General features: G+C 39.6%; 1 protein-coding gene across 1 annotated transcript in view; it reads left to right on the forward strand.

Moving 5' to 3' along the window:
- RELN (reelin) overlaps positions 1-20,242 on the forward strand; it is a 521,571-nt gene that overhangs the window by 443,753 nt on the left and 57,576 nt on the right. The window contains exons 42-46 of the mRNA XM_030933242.1: positions 1,402-1,622; positions 3,853-4,000; positions 6,262-6,520; positions 7,387-7,636; positions 11,179-11,347. Of these exons, the coding sequence (XP_030789102.1) occupies positions 1,402-1,622; positions 3,853-4,000; positions 6,262-6,520; positions 7,387-7,636; positions 11,179-11,347 (1,047 nt within the window). The remainder of the gene's footprint in view (positions 1-1,401; positions 1,623-3,852; positions 4,001-6,261; positions 6,521-7,386; positions 7,637-11,178; positions 11,348-20,242) is intronic.

Here is a 20,242-nt window from a genome sequence, read left to right on the forward strand (position 1 = left end):
GTGAACACTATATGGTTGCCTTAAAAAGGTACAAAAAAAGAAAGAGACATGGACATTGGCCTCTACGAGCTCACAGCCAGTAGAGGAAATAGACACACTTTTAAATAACTCCAGCTGTGATAACTATAATAATGGAAATTCCATTAAAAATATGAAAGAGAAAGTAAGATAGAAAAATGTAAAAGATTAGTCATTTACCATGAGGTCCGTCAATTTCACTACCCTTCTACCTAAAAGAATTGAAAACATGTATTTTAGCAATTACCTGTACACAAATATTCATAGCATCACTATTCACAATAGCCAAAAAAATGGAAACAACCAAATGTCCACCAACTAATGAATGGGTAAATAAAGCTAGTATATCCATACAATGGAATATTGTTCAGTAATAAAAGGCATGAAATTCTGATACTTGCTACACCATGAATGAACTTGAAAACATTACGCTAAGTGAATGAAGCCAGACACAAAAGGTCATATATTCTATCTTTCCATTTATATGAAATATCCAGAATAGGTAAATCCATAGAGACAGAAATGATTGGTGGTTGTCAGTTGTCAGGGAGGGAGAGATGGGAAAAACTGTTTAACAGGTATGGGGTTTCCTTTTGGGGTGATAAAAATGTCTTGAAGCTACAAAGAGGTGATGGTTGGACAACACTATCAATGTGCTAAATGCCACTGATGTGTACACTTTAAATGGTTAATGGTTAATTTTATGTTGTGTGAATTTTACCTGTTTTTTTTTTTTTTAAAGATTAGTTATACAGAGTGTATTAAACAGACAGTAGGGGCCGGGTGTGATGGCTTACACTTGTAATCCCAGCACTTTGGGAGGTTGAAGTAGGTGGATCGCCTGAGGTCAGGAGTTGGAGAACAGCCTGGCCAACATGGTGAAACCCCATCTATACTAAAAATACAAAAATTAGCCAGGTGTAGTGGCGGGCACCTGTAATCCCAGCCACTCAGGAGGCTGAAGCAGGAGAATCGCTTGAACCCAGGAGATGGAGGTTGCAGTGAGCCAAGATCGCACCACTGCACTCCAGCCTGGGTGACAGAGTGAGACTCTGTCTCAAAAAAAAAAAAAAAAAAAAAAAAGAAGATAGTAGGGATGGAGAAATCTTCACCAAGGAGGTCAATATTGAAAAAGATGGGAAGATTAAGTGAAATGTTGACATTCTGATAGGACTGGGAAAAGCTTACAAGAAACAAGAACTTTACTGGAAAAATCCTGGAGATTGAGGAATGGAGTTTTGTTCCTGAAACGGCAAATGTTTCCTATTTCTTGGGTGTTGAGCATAGGTAGAAGCTTCCCATTGTCCATTGATCAGATGTGCTTACTTTGAAGGTATATTGTTCTGTCGATTAGCTTTTGAAAGACTTGTACCTCTTTTCCAGATCTGTCCGTTTCAGATGGTACCAGGGATTTTACCCTGCTGGCTCTCAGCCAGTGACATGGGCCATTGATAATGTCTACATCGGTCCCCAATGTGAGGAGATGTGTAATGGACAGGGGAGCTGTATCAATGGAACCAAATGTATATGTGACCCTGGCTACTCAGGTCCAACCTGTAAAATAAGCACCAAAAATCCTGATTTTCTCAAAGATGATTTCGAAGGTAGTGTTTTCTTACAAATTCTATGTAGTCTTGTGAAAGAACTTATACGTTAAACACAATTTTTGGTAGATAACTAATACTGCATTAAGTTTAATTCTAATATCTCATTATTATTTCAATTGTGAACATCCAAGAATTCATTTAGTTCTGAATTTATAGGGTTCCATTTTGAAAGCAATGGTCAGTGAGTGAAATACTGATACATGCTACAAGATCTTTATTGAGAAAAACTAAGGCTGTGTTCACCATTTTTTCTACCACATGTCATTTCTGACTAGTGACAATTTTAGAAAATGTCTATAGAGAGTTAATCTTGGATGAAAGTGTTTCCAGAAATATAAGTTCCTGTTATTGCTTTACCACAAACTGCTTAAATAGCCTCTCATCACTTTCCGTAGTTTAGTTTTACAGCTAGAATTCAGTATCATTATGTATGAAGACAGTGTTACAACATAGTAAAATGCATGTAATGTAATGATTAGAAAAAAGCATTTAAATTATATATGCACTTTTATCAAACTGTGGAAAAAAATCTCCATAAAAGAAAGTCTTAAATATAACAGCTATCTATATTAGGGTAATGGGATTAGAAGATTTTCTTTTGGCCTGGTGCAGTGGCTCACGCCTGTAATCCCAGCACTTTGGGAGGCTGAGATGGGTGGATCACGAGGTCAGGAATTCAAGACCAGCCTGGACAACATGGTGAAACCCCATCTCTACTAAAAATACAAAAAAGCCGGGCGGGCTGGTGGGCACTTGTAATCCCAGCTACTTGGGAGGTGATTCGCTTGAACCTGAGAGGCAGAGTGCAGTGAGCCAAGATCGCACCACTGCACTCTAGCCTGGGTGACAGAGCGAGACTCCATCTCAAAAAACAAACAAAAAAAAAAGATTTTCTTTCTTTTTGCTGAGTTTTTGTAAAATTGTTATATTTATGGTTTTACAATACATTTTAAAACTAGATCTAAGTATACCCATACAGTGGAACATCACTCAGCCATAAAAACAAATGAAACACCGATACATGCCACAACATAGATGAAACTCAAAAACGTGTTAAATGAAAGAAGCCAGACACAAAAGGCCACATATTATATCAATCTGTCTTTATGAAATATTCAGAATAAGTTAATTCATAAAGACAGAAAGCAGATTAGCATTTGCCAGGGCTGGAGGAGGGGGAAATGAGGGGACAGAGACAGTTTAATGGGCACAGGGTTTCCTTTCAGTCTCATGAAAAAGTTCCGGAACTAGGTAGTAGTGATGACTGCACAACAGAGTGTATCAACTAAATGCCACTGAACTGTTTACTTTGAAATGGTTAAATTGGTAAATCTTATGTGATGTGTATTTTACCACAATGAAAAAATAAACTAAATTGGAGTATCTGAACAGATTTAAGAGCTGGTTTTTAAAGATGTTATTTTATATTATTTTAATTTATTAATTAATTTATTTATTTATTGAGATGGAGTTTTGATCTGTCACCCAGACTGGAGTGAAGTGGCTCAATCTCAGCTCACTGCAACCTCCACCTCCCGGGTTCAAGCGATTCTCCTGCCTCAGCTTCCTGAGTAGCTGAGATTACAGGCGCCCGCCACCACACCTAGCTAATTTTTGTAGTTTTAGTAGAGACAGGGTTTTGCCATGTTGGCCGGACTGGTCTCGAACCCCTGACCTCAGGTGATCCACCCACCTCAGCCTCCCAAAGTGCTGTGATTACAGGTGTGAGCCACTGCGCCCAGCTATAAAGACGTTATTTAATAGGCAATAATAAATGGCATTGAAATCTCTCCCATTAAAGCTGTTTTTTAAAATATTTTATTGTCCCTGCCTGATACTATCTTTACATTAGAAAGGACACAGTAGAGAGGCTGGTGGAAAGGCCACACAAGTCCCCAATTTCCTTATGGCCTGAACCACTCTCTGACTAACCAGTGTCCTTTTCTTCAGTGTGAATAAGCAGAAAGGAGGGATCCATCTAGCTGGACCATAGATACGCAAGAAAATACCCCCTCGTCCTATCACAAGTATCGTTAAAGTATACCAGCCAAGGCTAAACAATTCAAGCTAAAATGTTGAAAAGGCCTCTTATCCCAAAACATGACTTTAATATTTATGACTTCGTATTTTGAAACCACATAATGCGTTTACCATACTCCTTTTAAAAATACAATACAACTCACTATAGTTGGGGTCATAGGTAAACCATATTTTCCAATTTTTTCAGGTCAGCTAGAATCTGATAGATTCTTATTAATGAGTGGTGGGAAACCATCTCGAAAGTGTGGAATCCTTTCTAGTGGAAACAACCTCTTTTTCAATGAAGATGGCTTGCGCATGTTGATGACACGAGACCTGGATTTATCACATGCAAGGTAATCATTTTTAGATGCTGTTGAAAAAAACCACATCGTAATGTATAATAGCAGAACACAATCAAATCAGAAAGAAGCAGAGAGATTTCAAGGACAAGGCCTTCCATTAGAAATACTGAACTTCTCTCTTTATCAAAGCTTTCAGGAAGACACAATTTATATAATTTCTATTCTAAATTTGAGAGAGATTATTCAAAACTTAATCAGAAAGGAAACATACCTAAACAGGCAAAAGTTAACATCTGGTATTTTATAAGATTGAAATTAGGAAGTAACAATGTTTAATTTACTTTAACTTCAACGAAATATTGTGAGTTTATCTTTCTATATAACATACTTTTCATTAGCACTTGCACTATGTAGAAATTATTTACACTTATACCATGCTTAGTAGAAAGGTTAGTTGAAATGCAATATATCTTCAAATTATTCACGATTAATTTTATCTCCACTAGCAATTTAAGTTAAAAACATTTGAAGGGACAGCCTTATTCTTTATAAGCATCTTTCCAATGATTCACTCACACATTCTAAGCAGTCATTTTCTAAATTGAACACAGTCACTCAGAAACAAACATTTTAAACTGGCTCAGAGGATTATGTCCTGTCAAGATGTGTATCCCTTGATCATTTGATGAGCCAAAAACTTAACAAGGAAGATAAGAAAGATGGTTTAACATGTGTAAAATGGAACCCTGACCTGATTTTGCAAGTGAACAAAGAAACTATGTTTTTGTCTTTTGAAATATTTCAGAGTATCTTACAATACATCTTAACATTTTTACGCCTTCTCTTTCCTAAATGTTTCGTTTATTGATTATAAATTTGACCACACTTCATAGAAAATACAGTTCTGCGAGATAATTATACAGTTACAAAAACAATATTTTATCATTATCCCACTTCAGTGCATATAGTTTAATTTGATGTTCCTTATTTCAGATTTTTATTAGCAGCTGACTTCTCTAATTTAGAAATTATTAGGTGTTCCCAAATAAGTAAGTCTCTCATGGTTTATCTATTACTAAGTTAATATAAGGGTTTTCTCAATACAAGTAGACAATATACTAAAAGTATTTCTCTGTAAATGATTATTGTTTTTACAAATGTAAACGTCACTAGACACTAACCATGTATGTTTTCATTAATCCAATGTTAAAAGCTCCATTATTTAGCTCATCTCAGTAGCATGCTGTGTAGGATTTGCATATATTGAACTGAATATGCTCCACGTAAAATCCCAATTTTTTCAGGGTCAAAAGATAAATGAATGGGGTGGGGAAGGGAACTCATGAGGAATGAATGTACCATTTTATATATGGTACTGATAATATTTTTATTATACATCTTAATATATTTGCTATGTCCAGCATGCATACATTAGTGGGTATGTGTGTTGGGTTACACATGAAATTTATTCTGCATTACCAGCTAGCATCATGGCCAGACCAGAAAGCAGCAGCTTGCCTGCCAAAGATAACATGTGAGCTAGTTTTCATTGGCACCCCAGCTGGTTGCTGCCACTCTGTCCACCTCCCTGCCAGCTGGGAACGCTGCCACTGGCCGGCTGCCACCATTCTCAGTGGCCAGTATCATCCATCCCCAGACCCAGCAACAGTCAGAGCCTGGCACAGCCACCACCACCACCACCCCACACTCATGCTCCTTGCCCCAGCACAAAAGAGAGAAAAGAGGCCCAGGCTTGACGTACCACGTCCAAAAGATGCCTGGCCTTTCACAAAGAGGTGCTACAACCGGTGAATTTAAATGTGCCTCCCAAAGCCAGTAACATGAGATCTGAAAAACAACTGGTGAAATCTTAGGAGAGATAATCTGCCAGTTATGTGGCATAAACTACATTAATTACATTCTTCCAGTTCCAACGTTTAAGGAGTAAAACTTACCTTAAGTAGATGACAACACACACTCCCACACTCAAACTGCCTTTACACCCCTCCCATCTTTCTATAGCAGAGCCTAAGGGTGCGGGGAGTGCTCAGGTCCCTCAGGCTCCTCTCTGAGGAGAGTCGCTAGACAAATACGGGTGCAGAATTGCCTTTTTTCAGACTTCACATTTAATTAACTCCCTTTCCAATTAAAAAGGGAAATCAGACTTTGAAGTGATTGCTTTGGACACTCATTAAATCGCCATATTTATCGAGGCCATTTGTTCCCCTGCATTACCCCATGTGCTTGTCTGTTGTTAGGCATGTAGATTTCTTGTGGAAGTGAAAGTCTTCAGTAACGTTTACAAATGTCAGATTTGTGCAGTTCTTCATGAGACTGGGATGTGGTAAAGGCGTTCCTGACCCCAGGAGCCAACCCGTGCTCCTACAGTATTCTCTCAACGGTGGCCTCTCGTGGAGTCTTCTTCAGGAGTTCCTTTTCAGCAATTCCAGCAATGTGGGCAGGTACATTGCCCTGGAGATACCTTTGAAAGCCCGTTCTGGTTCTACTCGCCTTCGCTGGTGGCAACCGTCTGAGAATGGGCACTTCTACAGCCCCTGGGTTATCGATCAGGTCAGTCCCTTCAGGAGTAACTATTTTAATTGTTGTCACTTGAGCTGAATGTCGCCTTAGAAGGCATTTAGTTCAACCTGCTTGCTCAGTAGATGAAACCCAGAACTGACAGTTGAGTGACTTGCCCAAGGGCACACAGCTAGATTAGATATGGCATTTAGCTTCCTTTCATTCTCTATTCCTTCAGTTGCCTAAGGTTATAAAAATAAACGACACAACAGAAGGACTAGGTCCTGCTCATAGAGGATTCTGCCATATGGATAGAGGGACTTTATCAAGTGTGATACAAGGTTATAATTCTCTGAAAAGGAAAATGTGCAAATTAGCATTGGTGCCACATGCAGTAGTTCCCAAATCCTCTTTCCTAGCCTTTGAGGAAAAAAAATGAACCAGTCTCCCCCACATCCTTATAGACTGCTCCAAAGGATCTTTATACATAATAAAATGTGTATCAAATAGAACTCAAAGAACCTGTTAACAAACCGTAGTGTTCATGCAAAGAATTGGAACTGAAATGCCTTAGGGTACAATTGTCCTTAAATAGAAATTTTACATGGAAAATAATCACACATAAGCCAAATTTTGCTTCCCAGCTTGGATGCATGTCGTTTCCAAAGGCACAGTTTAGCCAACGTAGGCTGTGAATGGTTTTGTCGATCCTCTGATTTGTTTTCTGTAGCTTCTTGCCAGATGGGCAAGCAGACATAAACAAGAGCATTCTGAAAGGCCCTCACATTCTGCTGGCCGTCCAGTGCCAGTTCTGAGCAGGCTGACAGATCAAAACAAACAAACGAACGAAAAAGACAGAACTTTCCATTTCTTAAAACTAAATGGAAAATGTGTGGTTTTTTAAAAATACATTTCAGATTCTTATTGGAGGGAATATTTCTGGTAATACAGTCTTGGAAGATGATTTCACAACCCTTGATAGTAGGAAATGGCTGCTTCACCCAGGAGGCACCAAGATGCCTGTGTGTGGCTCTACTGGTGATGCCCTGGTCTTCATTGAAAAGGCCAGCACCCGTTACGTGGTCAGCACAGACATTGCCGTGAATGAGGATTCCTTCCTACAGATAGACTTCGCTGCCTCCTGCTCAGTCACAGACTCTTGTTATGGTGAGTATGCCGTCTCCAGATAGAGGGACAGGCATGTGTGCATGAGCTTCTGTGGCTGCCTCTGTCATAGGACTACTCTGCCTCTCTGAGTTCTGTAAGTAAAACACAAGTGCACTTTGAGTCAAACCACACTGTATTCTTGAATATACTGCATGTATTAATAAATTGAGTTTTAAAAGTTAATTTTTGAAAGCAACAGAATGTGAGCTTATTTTTTAAGCATACATATGTGAAGACTTCTTTTATAAAGTAAATAACCTAAATAATAATAATTTGTAAATCTGTAAGTTTTTTAGTATCAGACTTGTAGAATAAAGGATACACTTGCAGTATTTTTCCAATAAGGGCTCTCATCAATCACATAGAGAATTCCAGGAATCAGAAATATGATTTATTTATATATATATGACTTATTAATATATATATTCACAGATTTAAATTCTTGGGGCATTAGATTAAACCAGTTATTGTCTCCTCTCCATATCCCCCCAAATGATGACATTTTGTTGTTCCCATTTTGCCTATATTTTTTGCCATCGTGGATCACAGCACATTCCAGGCCACCCTCACTGTGACTAATTTGCACCCCCTAGAATGAGTATGTGCATGTGTACACTCACACATACCATGCATTCACACTCACAGACCCATCTTAGGAGAGAAAAGCTGGCATCATTGTACACTTGAACTCTTTATCTGAACTTACAGACCTGTCAGGATTCTGGGTCTCCTGGTCTTTCACATCCCCATATAACTCTTCTTCCAGCAGACACAAACTAGAATGTTCACAAGGGCCTCGTTCAGTTTTAGATTCTGGGTAGCAGGGAGGCAGAAATTTGAGGAATTTGGTTATTTTCAAGGTCCTGCAGAATTCACAATTTTTAATATTCTCATTAGTCTGAATGTAATAGACATACTTTAGGAGGAATGCCAGAGATACTCTTCCTGCCTCAGACACAGTCAGTCAAGATTAGATTAGTCAGTGGGGATGGAACTTGGAAAAGAGAAGACAGAAAAGTAGAAGGTGCACACCTTGTCTTCAGTAGGTACAGAGAGCCCAGTAAATCAAGTGTTCCATGGAATAGTGCTGATACAAAATGTAATGAGAACTCAAAGGAGCAAGAGATGACCAATGGTTGGCCAGTCTAAGAAGTTAGGGAACATTTCACGAAGGAGCTAAGTATTAAGTGGACCTTGATGGTTGAAGTAGATTTTAAAGGTAGACGGAGAAGAAAGGACCCCCAAACTAGGCTGGAAGCAGAAGCAAAGAAGCAGATGTGGGGTTCTTCTAAAACTGACAGCAGACCAGCCTCAACAGGTCTGGTCTGCATCTAGTGGAGAAGAGCACAGTGTGGTGATTTTGAAAACAGTCTAGACTCTTACTCCCTTCTTCACATAGAAAGTAGAGGAGAGCCCAAATAAGTAAGTTATCACATGGTCAATCTGCAGCAGCATCAACCAGGACCAAAATTTTGCCCTCGTAAGCCCAGTCACACGTACTTTCTATACAAGCCGGTGCAACCTCCTGAGAGAGGAAATGAATGATATTATGAAAGAGTAAAGTGGCTGAGTGGAGTTGGAAACAAATTAAGAAGAGCCTTAAAAGGCAGACATGGGGATTTGTGCTTGGTAAGGTCAAGAACAGGAGAGCACAAGTGCAGAGGGGTGACATGATGTGTTTCACGAAGATTAGCTCCAGAGCCAATGAAGGTGGGTAGAGAAGAATTCCAGTAAAGAAACCACAGTGGTCATCTCTGTAGGAAGCAATGTGGACTTGCACTATGTGGCATGAAGAGACATGGAATGGATAAAGTTGATAAGAGATAATGCAAAAAAAAAAAAAGCAGCAGATACCAGGACTGAGTTGAACATAGAGGGTAAAGGGTAAAGGAGACAGAAGAGTAAAATTTCTAAAATAACTTCTAAATTGTGTTTTTTCTTAACAACCTCTGATACCAATGGCTAAAATCACTTCTAAATTTTGGACCCAGAAAACCAGTGTAAAAGTATTGCCAGTGATAAAATGTGGTAGTTAAGAGGAGATGTTTGTTAATGAGGGAAAATGGTGAGTTTTTCTTAATTCAAGTGAAAGGACTTCTAAGTGAAGATATCCTTTAGTGAAGATGACACACAGTATAGAAAGCTGGAACTGTGTCTATACTGCTCATCACAGCACACCCAGCATCCAGCACAGTGCCAGGCTCAGTAGACACAAACTCTATTTCGAGATGTAAAACCAGGAAATTTTGGGCACAGAGGTGATCACTGAATCAAGAGTGTACTTGTAGAATAGATGGCCAGAAACAGGGTCTAGAAGAATGCCCATAGCTGGGCAACTTAGCAAAGGAGTCAGAATAAAAGACAGGAGACTCAGAATAATGTCCCTCAAAAGAAAAGAACATTTCAAGAATCAGGGAGTAATCAATAATGTCCAATGCTATTAGGAGGCAAGCACCATGAAGACTGAGACCAGGCCATTGTATTTACCTGGAAACCTCAGGGCGGTGTGTGGTCTCACACTGGCTGCATGGGAGAATCACCTGGGAAGCTTTAAAGCTCCTGACGCCTTGGCCATGCCCCAAAAGACTTCAATCAGAATCTCTGGTAGGGAGACTCAGGAATCAGTCGTTTCTAAAGGTATCCAGGTGATTTCAGTGTGTAGCCAAGACTGAGAACCACAGCCTTCAGAAGGGAGGTGGGGACTGAGGCAGCTCATAAAGTGAATAGGGAGAGAGAAATATAAGACGGGGGTATGGGCTGAATGTTCCAGAAGAAAAAGAAATAAATATCTTTCCTTAGGCCCACAACCTGATGGCATGCATTAGCACATATTCCATGGCCTTCAACTTGCTCCTTAAACCCCTCAGATTTCCATATTTTATTTATATTCTATAACACAGCAGAACAAGATATATAAGCAAAAGTTTATAATTTCTAAGAAGTTTCACCCATACCAGGGGCAAAATTGACATTAGTTGTTCAGGATTCCTATAAAATGGTCAAAATTTGAGAAGTCTGCTCAATGTATTAACTGTTTGAACACTAATTATTAAAATATATAATATGTTCCTTATTTGTATGCTAACCATTAGATAAACTATATTAATTTATAAGTATTATACTATATTAAGTTATATACCATTTAAATGATGTTTGTGATGTATATTCTATCACTATAATATTACAAATATATCATAGCAATTATATGCAGCTACTCAAATACTATAACTGTATATGAAGCAATACTTTTGTCACGATGATTGTTCCAAAAGCTTCTCATTCTAAGATGTGATTCAGGAAAATTTATGTTTCATTTGATCATATCCCCTTAAAAGTTATTTCAACATGGAAATTTAAAAATAATAACTAGTAATATACAGAGAGAAAAACTAGGAAGCATTTCAAAGTAGGAAATATAAATATAGGGAAAAAATCAAACTGACATTTGAATGAAAGTTAAACATACAGAAATATGATAAGCAAGTATGGTTCCTGGTTCTGCAGATATATGTTTGTATCCAAAATAATGTTTCCTGTTTCAGCGATTGAATTGGAATACTCAGTGGATCTTGGATTGTCATGGCACCCATTGGTAAGGGACTGTCTGCCTACCAATGTGGAATGCAGTCGCTATCATCTGCAGCGGATCCTGGTGTCAGACACTTTCAACAAGTGGACCAGAATTACTCTGCCTCTCCCTCCTTATACCAGGTATGGATGCTTCTACATGTTCGCCACATGCTTCTACGTATAGTGAGCCCAAATGTGATAAAATTTGGCATGTCAAGTTTAATGAGATATGTGAGGGTTTTGTTACTTGCTAAGGGTATTGCCATGTATGAATTATTAAGGCCGTCTTAATGAGTAAAACAGAAACCAGTTTTTATCATGACATTATTCCATGTTTTCCCAAAAGCCAGGCCTTAACTGACTTTTAACTCTAATATTTTTAAAGAATGAACTACAAAAGAAAACAGTGGCTGCATCACTTCGCTTCTCCAACTTAATTCAGAGATGCCCAGACAAGTCATTTAAAATAGGCCCACTGGATCCAGAATAGACTTAAACGGGGTCTGTTTTCTGCTAGTGAGGCTGCTGTAAATACAGGAGTGAGTGATGTCATATAAATGAAGGTAGCAAATAAATGTACATTAAAATTATGTCTGCTTTTAAAATTTTATTTTGGACATTATCTTAAGAATTATCTGAAGTATTCTTTTATGTGAAAAATATAAAAGAAGTGTTTCATTCCTGTCTCTATGGAAAGGGATCAGGGCTTAACAAAATTGCCTGGTACGGAAGGATCACTTGAGACCAGGAGTTCAAGGCCAGCCAGGGAAACACAGCAAGACTCCATTTCTACAAAAAATTTAAAAAATTAGCCAGGCATGGTGGTGTATACCTGTAGTCCCAGCCACTCAGGAGGCTGAGGCAGAAGGATAACTAAAGCCCAGGAGTTTGACAGTGCAGTAAGCTATGATCATGCCACTGCACTCCAGCTTGGGTGACAGAGCCAGACCCTGTCTCAATAAAAAAAAAAATTAAAATTAAATAAAAATAAAATTGCCTAGTAAATTCTGATAAAGAAGTTAAATCTAAATTATCTGTGCATTTCCACCCCTGTTTGAGTAAAGCAGAGAATTAACTTTGCCTAGTGGAATAGTGTTACATGACACTCTCTTTCACCATCTAAACTAGGTGCTAATTATAGGAAAGCTTTAACATCTTGATAGAAAATTGTATTTCCTCCAAGACAATGGTTTTCAGTTGCTGCATTAAGAAAGAAGCAAAGCGGCCGGGCGCGGTGGCTCAAGCCTGTAATCCCAGCACTTTGGGAGGCCGAGACGGGCGAATCACGAGGTCAGGAGATCGACACCATCCTGGCTAACACGGTGAAACCCCGTCTCTACTAAAAAAATACAAAAAACTAGCCGGACGAGGTGGCGGGCGCCTGTAGTCCCAGCTACTGGGGAGGCTGAGGCAGGAGAATGGCGTAAACCCGGGAGGCGGAGCTTGCAGTGAGCTGAGATCCGGCCCCTGCACTCCAGTCCCGGCGACAGAGTGAGACTCCGTCTCAAAAAAAAAAAAAAAAAGAAAGAAGCAAAGCAACCAATCCAGTGTGGGGAACGGGAGTTATAGTTTGGGCTCACTATTGTTTTGTCATCCCACAAATGAAGAATGAATAAATTTTCCTAGCAAATGACCATAAAATTCAACCATTCATCTAGGGCATAACTTTTCTTAGAATTATCATAAATGTGATGGTTTCAGTTACTAACAGCCTAGGGCTGCTTTACAATTGCTGGCTCAGAGGTACGAGACTATATTAACTGTCAGCAGAGTTGCCAAGTTTAAATGAGATACGTGAGATTTTGTTGCTCATTAAAGGTGTTGCCATGCATGAATTATTAAAGTGATCTTAATAAGTAAAATAGAAAAAAACTCCATTAAGGCAACAGTCTTTTAAGTCTTTATGAATTCTGTGAATTATTACACAGCTACTCAGTCACATTTTGCAAATAAGCGACATTCTAAGATTTACTCCAGCTAGTCATTATGCCCTTGAGTCTTTTACTCAAGAAAAGTAATTATTTCTCATCTTTTAATCTATCTTTTAATTGTCTTTTGTACATACTCACAAGAATTTTGACCCTTTCAAATGTTATTTGAAAATTCGGATGAGCATCCATTTCCCCCTGTTCTGTACTGAAAATAAGCAGTTTGTTTATTATATTACCCTCAAGGCTCATGTACACTTGTCTTGAAGGTGACACTGCCTTGTAACAAGGCCCTTTGGGTAATTCAAAAAGAAATGTGCATGGAGGGAGCCCAGGCCAGACTCACTTCTCTGCCATATGCCAAAGATCATTAGAACAATATGCCAGTCTCAGAGTTACTTGTTTCAAACATGAGTAAACATATCTATACTACATCTACTTTTACATCCAGTTATTTGGTAAATATGGTGTTTCCTTGTTTTAAGTTAAAGTTACTGTCTCTGTTACTTGGAAATGTGTTGAACTGTCAATGTTTATGTGGTCCAGCAGGCCAGAATTGAGTATTTCAGTTTGTAGCTCTTCGCTATAAAAAAACATGATGCTGGCAACTTAAAGGCATGTGCTCAGTAAGGGTTAGGAATGACTGTGACCATGTCACAACTGCAACCTTGTCTACTCAACACATGACCATAAGGCTAGGATCCCAGTATTGCTGGCACAGTAGTAATGAGTGCCAGCTGAGGTTGGCTGGTCACAAATTGACGTCAAACCATTCACCAAACTAAAATGGTCACTAGTCATCAGTAGCAATTATTCAGTCACTCTTTAAACAAATATTTTTTAACTGTTTAATTATGTGCTAGGCCTATGAGGGAGCTGAACTGATCCCTGACTTAAGGAGCTTTTAATTTGGTAGGAGAGGAGTATTGGCCATAAATCACCAATAATCACAGGAGTAAATATAAATTCAACTGTGATAAGTGATGGAAAACAGGTACATGATGCCTAAGTTTCTATACTGGAGGGTGATGTGACCTGTCAAGAAAGCCAAGGAATGCTTTCTTGAGAAAAGGATACTTGAGGTAAGATATGAAGGATGAATGTAAGTTAACTAGGTAAAGTGTAAGGGTAGGAGTGTTCCAAACAAGGACAGTAGCCAATTGTAGGAGGGGGCAGATGTATTTGAGATGTTGAATATATGGCTCAGATAAAGAGAGGAGCAAGGTGAGATATGAGATGGTGTCAGACCATGAAGACCATTGTAGGTTGTATTAAAGATTTGGAGGTTCATTACAGGAACACTTAAACGCCTGTTTAAGTGTTTGGCAATAGGGGAGACATGAACAGATTTGCATTCAGAAAAGCTTATTCTTTTTATTTCCAGCTTTTAAGTTCAAGGGTACATGTGCAGTGTGTGCAGATTTGTTACATAGGTAAACATGTGCCATGGTGGTTTGCTGCACAGGTCATCCACTCACTTAGGTACTAAGCCCACCATCCGTTAGCTATTCTTCCTGATGTTTTCCCTCCTCCCACCCCCGACTTTCCAACAAGTCCCAGTGTGTGTTGTCCCCCCCTCATGTGTCCATGTGTTCTCATTGTTCAGCTCCCACTTGTGGAAGTTAGAACATGTGGTATTTGGTTTTCTGTTCCTGCATTAGTTTGCTGAGGATAATGGCTTCCAGCTCCACTCACATCCCTGCAAAGGACATGATCTCATTCCTTTTTATGGCTGCATAGTATTCCATGGTGTATATGTACCACATTTTCTTTATCCAGTCTATCATTGATGGGCTATTAGGTTGATTCCATGTCTTTGTTGTCGTGAATACTGCTGCAATGAACATATGTGTGTGTCCATAATAGAATGATTTATGTTCCTTTGGGTATATATCCAGTAATGGGATTGCTAGGTCGAATGCTATTTCTGCCTCTAGGTCTTTGAGGAATCGCCACACTGTCTTCCACGTGATTGAACTAATTTACACTCCCATCAACAGGGTAAAAGCATTCCTTTTCCTCCACAACTTCGCCAGCATCTGTTGGGTTTTTTTTTTTTAAACTCTCATAGTAGCCACAGAAAAGCCCATTCTAAACAGAAAACAAATAGGAGAGGATAAGAGTAGATGTAAAGAGGCTCTTGCAGAAATAAGAAATGCCGATGGTACAGGCAGTAGACATGAAGAGAAGTGGAGAAAGTCAAGAGACATGGGAGGCAATGAAACTGACCAAGCTGGGTCGTGAAACTGACGTGGGAGCTTGAGGGAAAGGGCAGTGCTGAAGATGACTCCCTGGTCTCTGAGTTGCAAAACTGAAGGGATGCTGCTGCTCCTCACTAGGAAGGGAACAGTGAAACTAAACACAAGATACTTCACACACTGCTCCAGACATTGCTATGTTAAAACCTAAATAATTGAAGTAGATGGATTCATAGTTTCTATTCCTTGCCATACACATTAGTTAAGTTAGATCTTCGTGAAAGAAGAAGATTTATAAATAAATGAACAAAAAGCATTGTAGTATAGTGGGGGGGGGGGGGGAGATCTGCCTTTTCACCCCTATGAGCTTTTAAGCAAGTTACTTTGTGTTCTAAACTTCAGTTTTTTCATCTGAAAAATGGAGATCCTTTTTACCATACGAAAATCTCATAAATGTGCATGGAAGTGTTGAGAACATTGTCGAGATTTATTAAAAATGAAAATTATTTCACTTTTATGAGTTAACCACATAATCACACCTGTTAACCATAACACAGGTTTATTATCAGACTTCAACCTCAGACTAAGAAGTTTTCCTAAGTCACAGCTGACTCTTGAATGACAGTGAGCCCATGATAATGGATAGGGCACCATCTTAAATTCTTGCGCTGGAGGAAGTTACAACCTATTTAAGGAAAATTAGACATATACTCGAGAAACAACTGAAAAATAATACCTGCTGTATATAATTTAATGCTTCACTGAGGAATGGGCTAGAAATGCTGCAGGTATCAAGAAATGGGAGATGATATTGAATGCCAGAATTCGAGTGTTTCATGGAAGAGATGGGGCCTGGCCTTGAAGGATGGCTAGGAATTAGGTGGGTAAATGAAAAGACCACTCTAAATCAGGGGAACAATGTGGACAGTGCAAGGACACATAGGTATGGGCCTGGGGGAAGCACATGAGTTGCCGATTCAAGCAGAGGGCTCATATCTGGAAGCTATGACAAGATGCTGGTTCGTAGAGTTGGGTTAACTTACAGCAATCATTGGAGCAAGGCAAAGTTAAGATTTGTAGGCAAAATGAACTGTTGTGGGTTTGAGCTGAAAATATTCTTCCAAGAAAAAAACTGGGACAACAGACAGATTCACATAAGAGGAGGTGGCAACGGTGTTGTGACAATAACTTCTAAGTGAGGTAACAAGTCTGGGCTACAGCTGAAGGAATGAGGCAGATATGACAGAACATTTCAAAGAAAGAATTGATTAAAACCCAGCCACTAATTTCTCCTTCTCCATTACACACATCAAGAGATGACTCTAGAGTTTGAAGCCTAGTAAAATAGTGAGAAGATGTGGGGAGCAAGCTAAAGTTGATTCCAGGAGGGACAGTATGGCAAATTTAGTCAAATGATGCTGGATTACATGTGATGGCTGGAGGTACAAATGAAAATGTCCATTTGACAGAGACATGAAGATCGGAGCCCAAGAGAAGATAATGAACTTCGGAGGCATAAACATAGAGTGACAGGCAATGCTGTAAAACTGCACCTGCCTCCATAAGAGAGTGTTTAAAAAGAGCGGGGGGGGGGGGGCTCGTAAATTTGATAGCAGAAGGAGCAGAAATGGCCAGCAAGGGGGCTAAGAGGATTCAGGCAGAGAGAAGATTCAGAATAACATGGTATCCAGAAGCCAGGTGAGAGGAGATTAACAAGCAGGAAAATATGGCCTTCAATGACATAAACTGTAGAGAGTAGTGAATTAAAAAGTTTCACAAAAGCTTTACTGGATTTTTCAATTTGTGAGAATGAGTGACCTTCGAAAGAACAGTTTCAGTAAGATACTGGAAATAAATACAGCTTGTCTGGTGCCAGAGCCCATGGGCTTAACCACTATATTAGTACTATCTCTTCATTGCTTGCCTAAGAGAGATGGTCCGAGGAGAAACAGGAAGGCAGGAATGCCAGGAGTTCTTGAGAGAGACTGAAAAGGAAGAGAGGAAGATGCCAACATCAGTTTCATAGCCCCTAATCTGAATCTGCCTCCTCCTCCTTACTAACCCCAGACCTAAAAATAACAGGTGGCTCAAATAGCATGGGTTCTTGAATATCACCTTAGACCCAGGGTGAGTCAGTGGAAGGGCAGGTAACCCAAATCCACCAAGAAAGGGAGGGGAGTGGCCACTGAAAGGCTCGGGTGTGACTTGGCTATTTTAAGTCACAGTTTGAAGATGTTCTATTCCCTTCTACTAGCCCTAATGACCTAGCTGATAGCACCTTCTTTAAAGATTAACTACACTTTGGAAGTCCAGGTGGTTTTAGCCACAGCATGGAAGCTGCAGGAAGTTCTAAGGAAAGGTGCTGTGCACAAAAAAGGGCAACATTGTGAAAGGATTGGGGGAAAGAGATGGGGAGGGGAGGCTATAACACTTTCAGGTAAACAAATTTAGAGAGGTTTTTTTGGGTTTTTTTTGTTTTGTTTTGTTTTGTTTTTTGTTTTAAATGGAGTCTTGCTCTGTCACCAGGCTGGAGTGCAATGGCACGATCTCAGCTCACTGCAAGCTCCACCTCCCAGGTTCAAGTGATTCTCCTGCCTCAGCCTCCCGAGTAGCTGGGACTACAGGCACATGCTACGACGCCCAGCTAATTTTCATATTTTTAGTAGAGACAGGGTTTCACCATGTTGGCCAGGATGGTCTCGATCTCTTGACCTTGTGATCCACCCACCTTGGCGTTCCAAAGTGCTGGGATTACAGGCATGAGCCACTGCGCCAGGCCATATTCTTTACTTTAACAAAGCGTATTGGCTGGGTGCAGTGGCTCACGCCTAGAATCCCAACACTTTGGGAGGTTGAGGCAGGTGGATCACCTGAGGTCATGAATTCGAGACCAGCCTGGCCAACATGGTGAAACCCCATCTCTACTAAAAATACAAAAATTAGCTGGGCGCGGTGGTGCATGCCTGCAGTCCCAGCTACTTGGGAGGCTGAGGCACAAGAATCGCTTGAACCTGGGAGGCAGAGATTGCAGTGAGCTGAGATCGTGCCATTGTACTCCAGCCTGCATGACAGAGCAAGATGAGACCCTGTCTCAAAAAAATAAAATAAAAAATAAAGTGTACAATTCAATGTTTTTTAGTCATTACTAAATAAAAAAAATAAAATAAAAAAACCACAGGGTTGTTGAAACCATCACCATAGTATAATTTTAGAATATTTTGTCCCTGCTAAAAGAAATCCTATACTTAATAGCAGTCACTCCCCATCCCTCACCCAGCCCTAGGCAACCACTAAGCTATGTTCTTATTTGCCTGTTCTGGACAGTTCATAGAAATGGAATTATACAATATGTGTTTGTTTTACAATTGGCTTCCTTCGCTTAGCATCAAAGTGTAGTGTGATATATTGTGGAATGTACCAGCTCCTCATTCCTCCTTACAGCCGATTAACATTCCATTTTATGAATATGCCACATTTTATCTATCTGTTCATCACTTGATAGGCTCTTTGGTTTCTTCCACCTTTTATGCTGCTGTGAACCTTTCTGTGCAAATTTTATGTGGATGTAAATGATACCTAGAGGTGGAATTGCTGGTAATTATGTTCAACATTTTGAGAAACTGACAACCTTTTATCCACAACAGCTGTACTCTTTTACCTTCCCACCAGCAATGCAGAGGATTCTAATTTCCCATATCCTTACCAGCACTTGTTATTGTCTTTTTGACTGTTGCCATCTTCATGGGTGTGAGGTTGTATCTCATTGTGGTTCTCATTGACATTTCCCTAAAGGCTAATGATGGTGGGCTTCTTATCCTGTGCTTATTGGCCATTTATATATCTTCTTTGGAATATTCTTCAACTTTGTCAAAGAAGATAGGCTAATACAAAGAAATAGGCTAGTGGAGGAAATTTTATGCAAAACATAAAGGAAGGGTCTTGGCTTGCAAGGCAAATAGACACACATTTTGAAATGGGCTGACATCACAGAGTCAGTTGCTCAAACACACAGGGCCAGGGGCTTCAGCTCCGAAGCTGACACAGAAGTCAAAACACATATAGCTGCAACACATACAGCCTCCCATAGCTTAACAACTGTTGATATTTACGGGTAATGATAAGGGTAGGATGATTTTGTGGAGGTTGCAGTGGAGTTTTGAAAGATTTACTTAATGAGAATACAAAGTAATCATGAACCAAGAGATCCTGCCTTGTTTCAGTTTTGTTAGTGAATCAGTGTGAGACTTAGGTCACTGGGCGTCATCATTGTCTTTGGTAGAATGGCATTGTTAGGCTAGATTTTCTAGGCTTAAATATTTTATGTATCTCTTTCGAAGTAAAAGATATTTCAGGGAAGGAAGAAGAGGTTTAAAACATTGTGTTCCTTTCAAAGGGCTTTTTCTCATGATGATGATGACAGTGAGGACTTCATAGAGTCATGCTGAAGAAAAGAGCAAACATGAAGACTCTGTAATGTGTAGTGAAATCTGTTAAAAGTTGCAGAGGTAGTGTAGAGAGAGATACCTGGGACACCAGTGAGAGGAACTATACTATTAACACTAATATTTTAACTACTTAGCAATGGATATCTATTAAACAAAACTGATGTAACACTTACTACATACTGTAGATGGGGAAGAAATGGTGTAACTCCACAAAAGAAGCAAGAGGAGAGAGTTCAAGGATATGGAAAAATGAAAGATCTTCTCTGGGGCCATTTTTCCCCCAACTCCAAGAAGTAGCAGCTGATGGTGGCCATCATTCTAAAGATAAATGATAACACCTGCCAAGGAACTCCACCAAGACACTCGTAGGTCTTGGTAAACAAGAACTAATTAATTTTCACAATACCCTTGTGAGGCAGAAGGTAGCATCTTCCCAGTTTTACTGACAGGGAAGCGTCAGCACAT

The sequence above is a fragment of the Rhinopithecus roxellana genome, chromosome 6, assembly GCF_007565055.1.
Source record: "Rhinopithecus roxellana isolate Shanxi Qingling chromosome 6, ASM756505v1, whole genome shotgun sequence".
Taxonomy (NCBI): Eukaryota; Metazoa; Chordata; class Mammalia; order Primates; family Cercopithecidae; genus Rhinopithecus; species Rhinopithecus roxellana.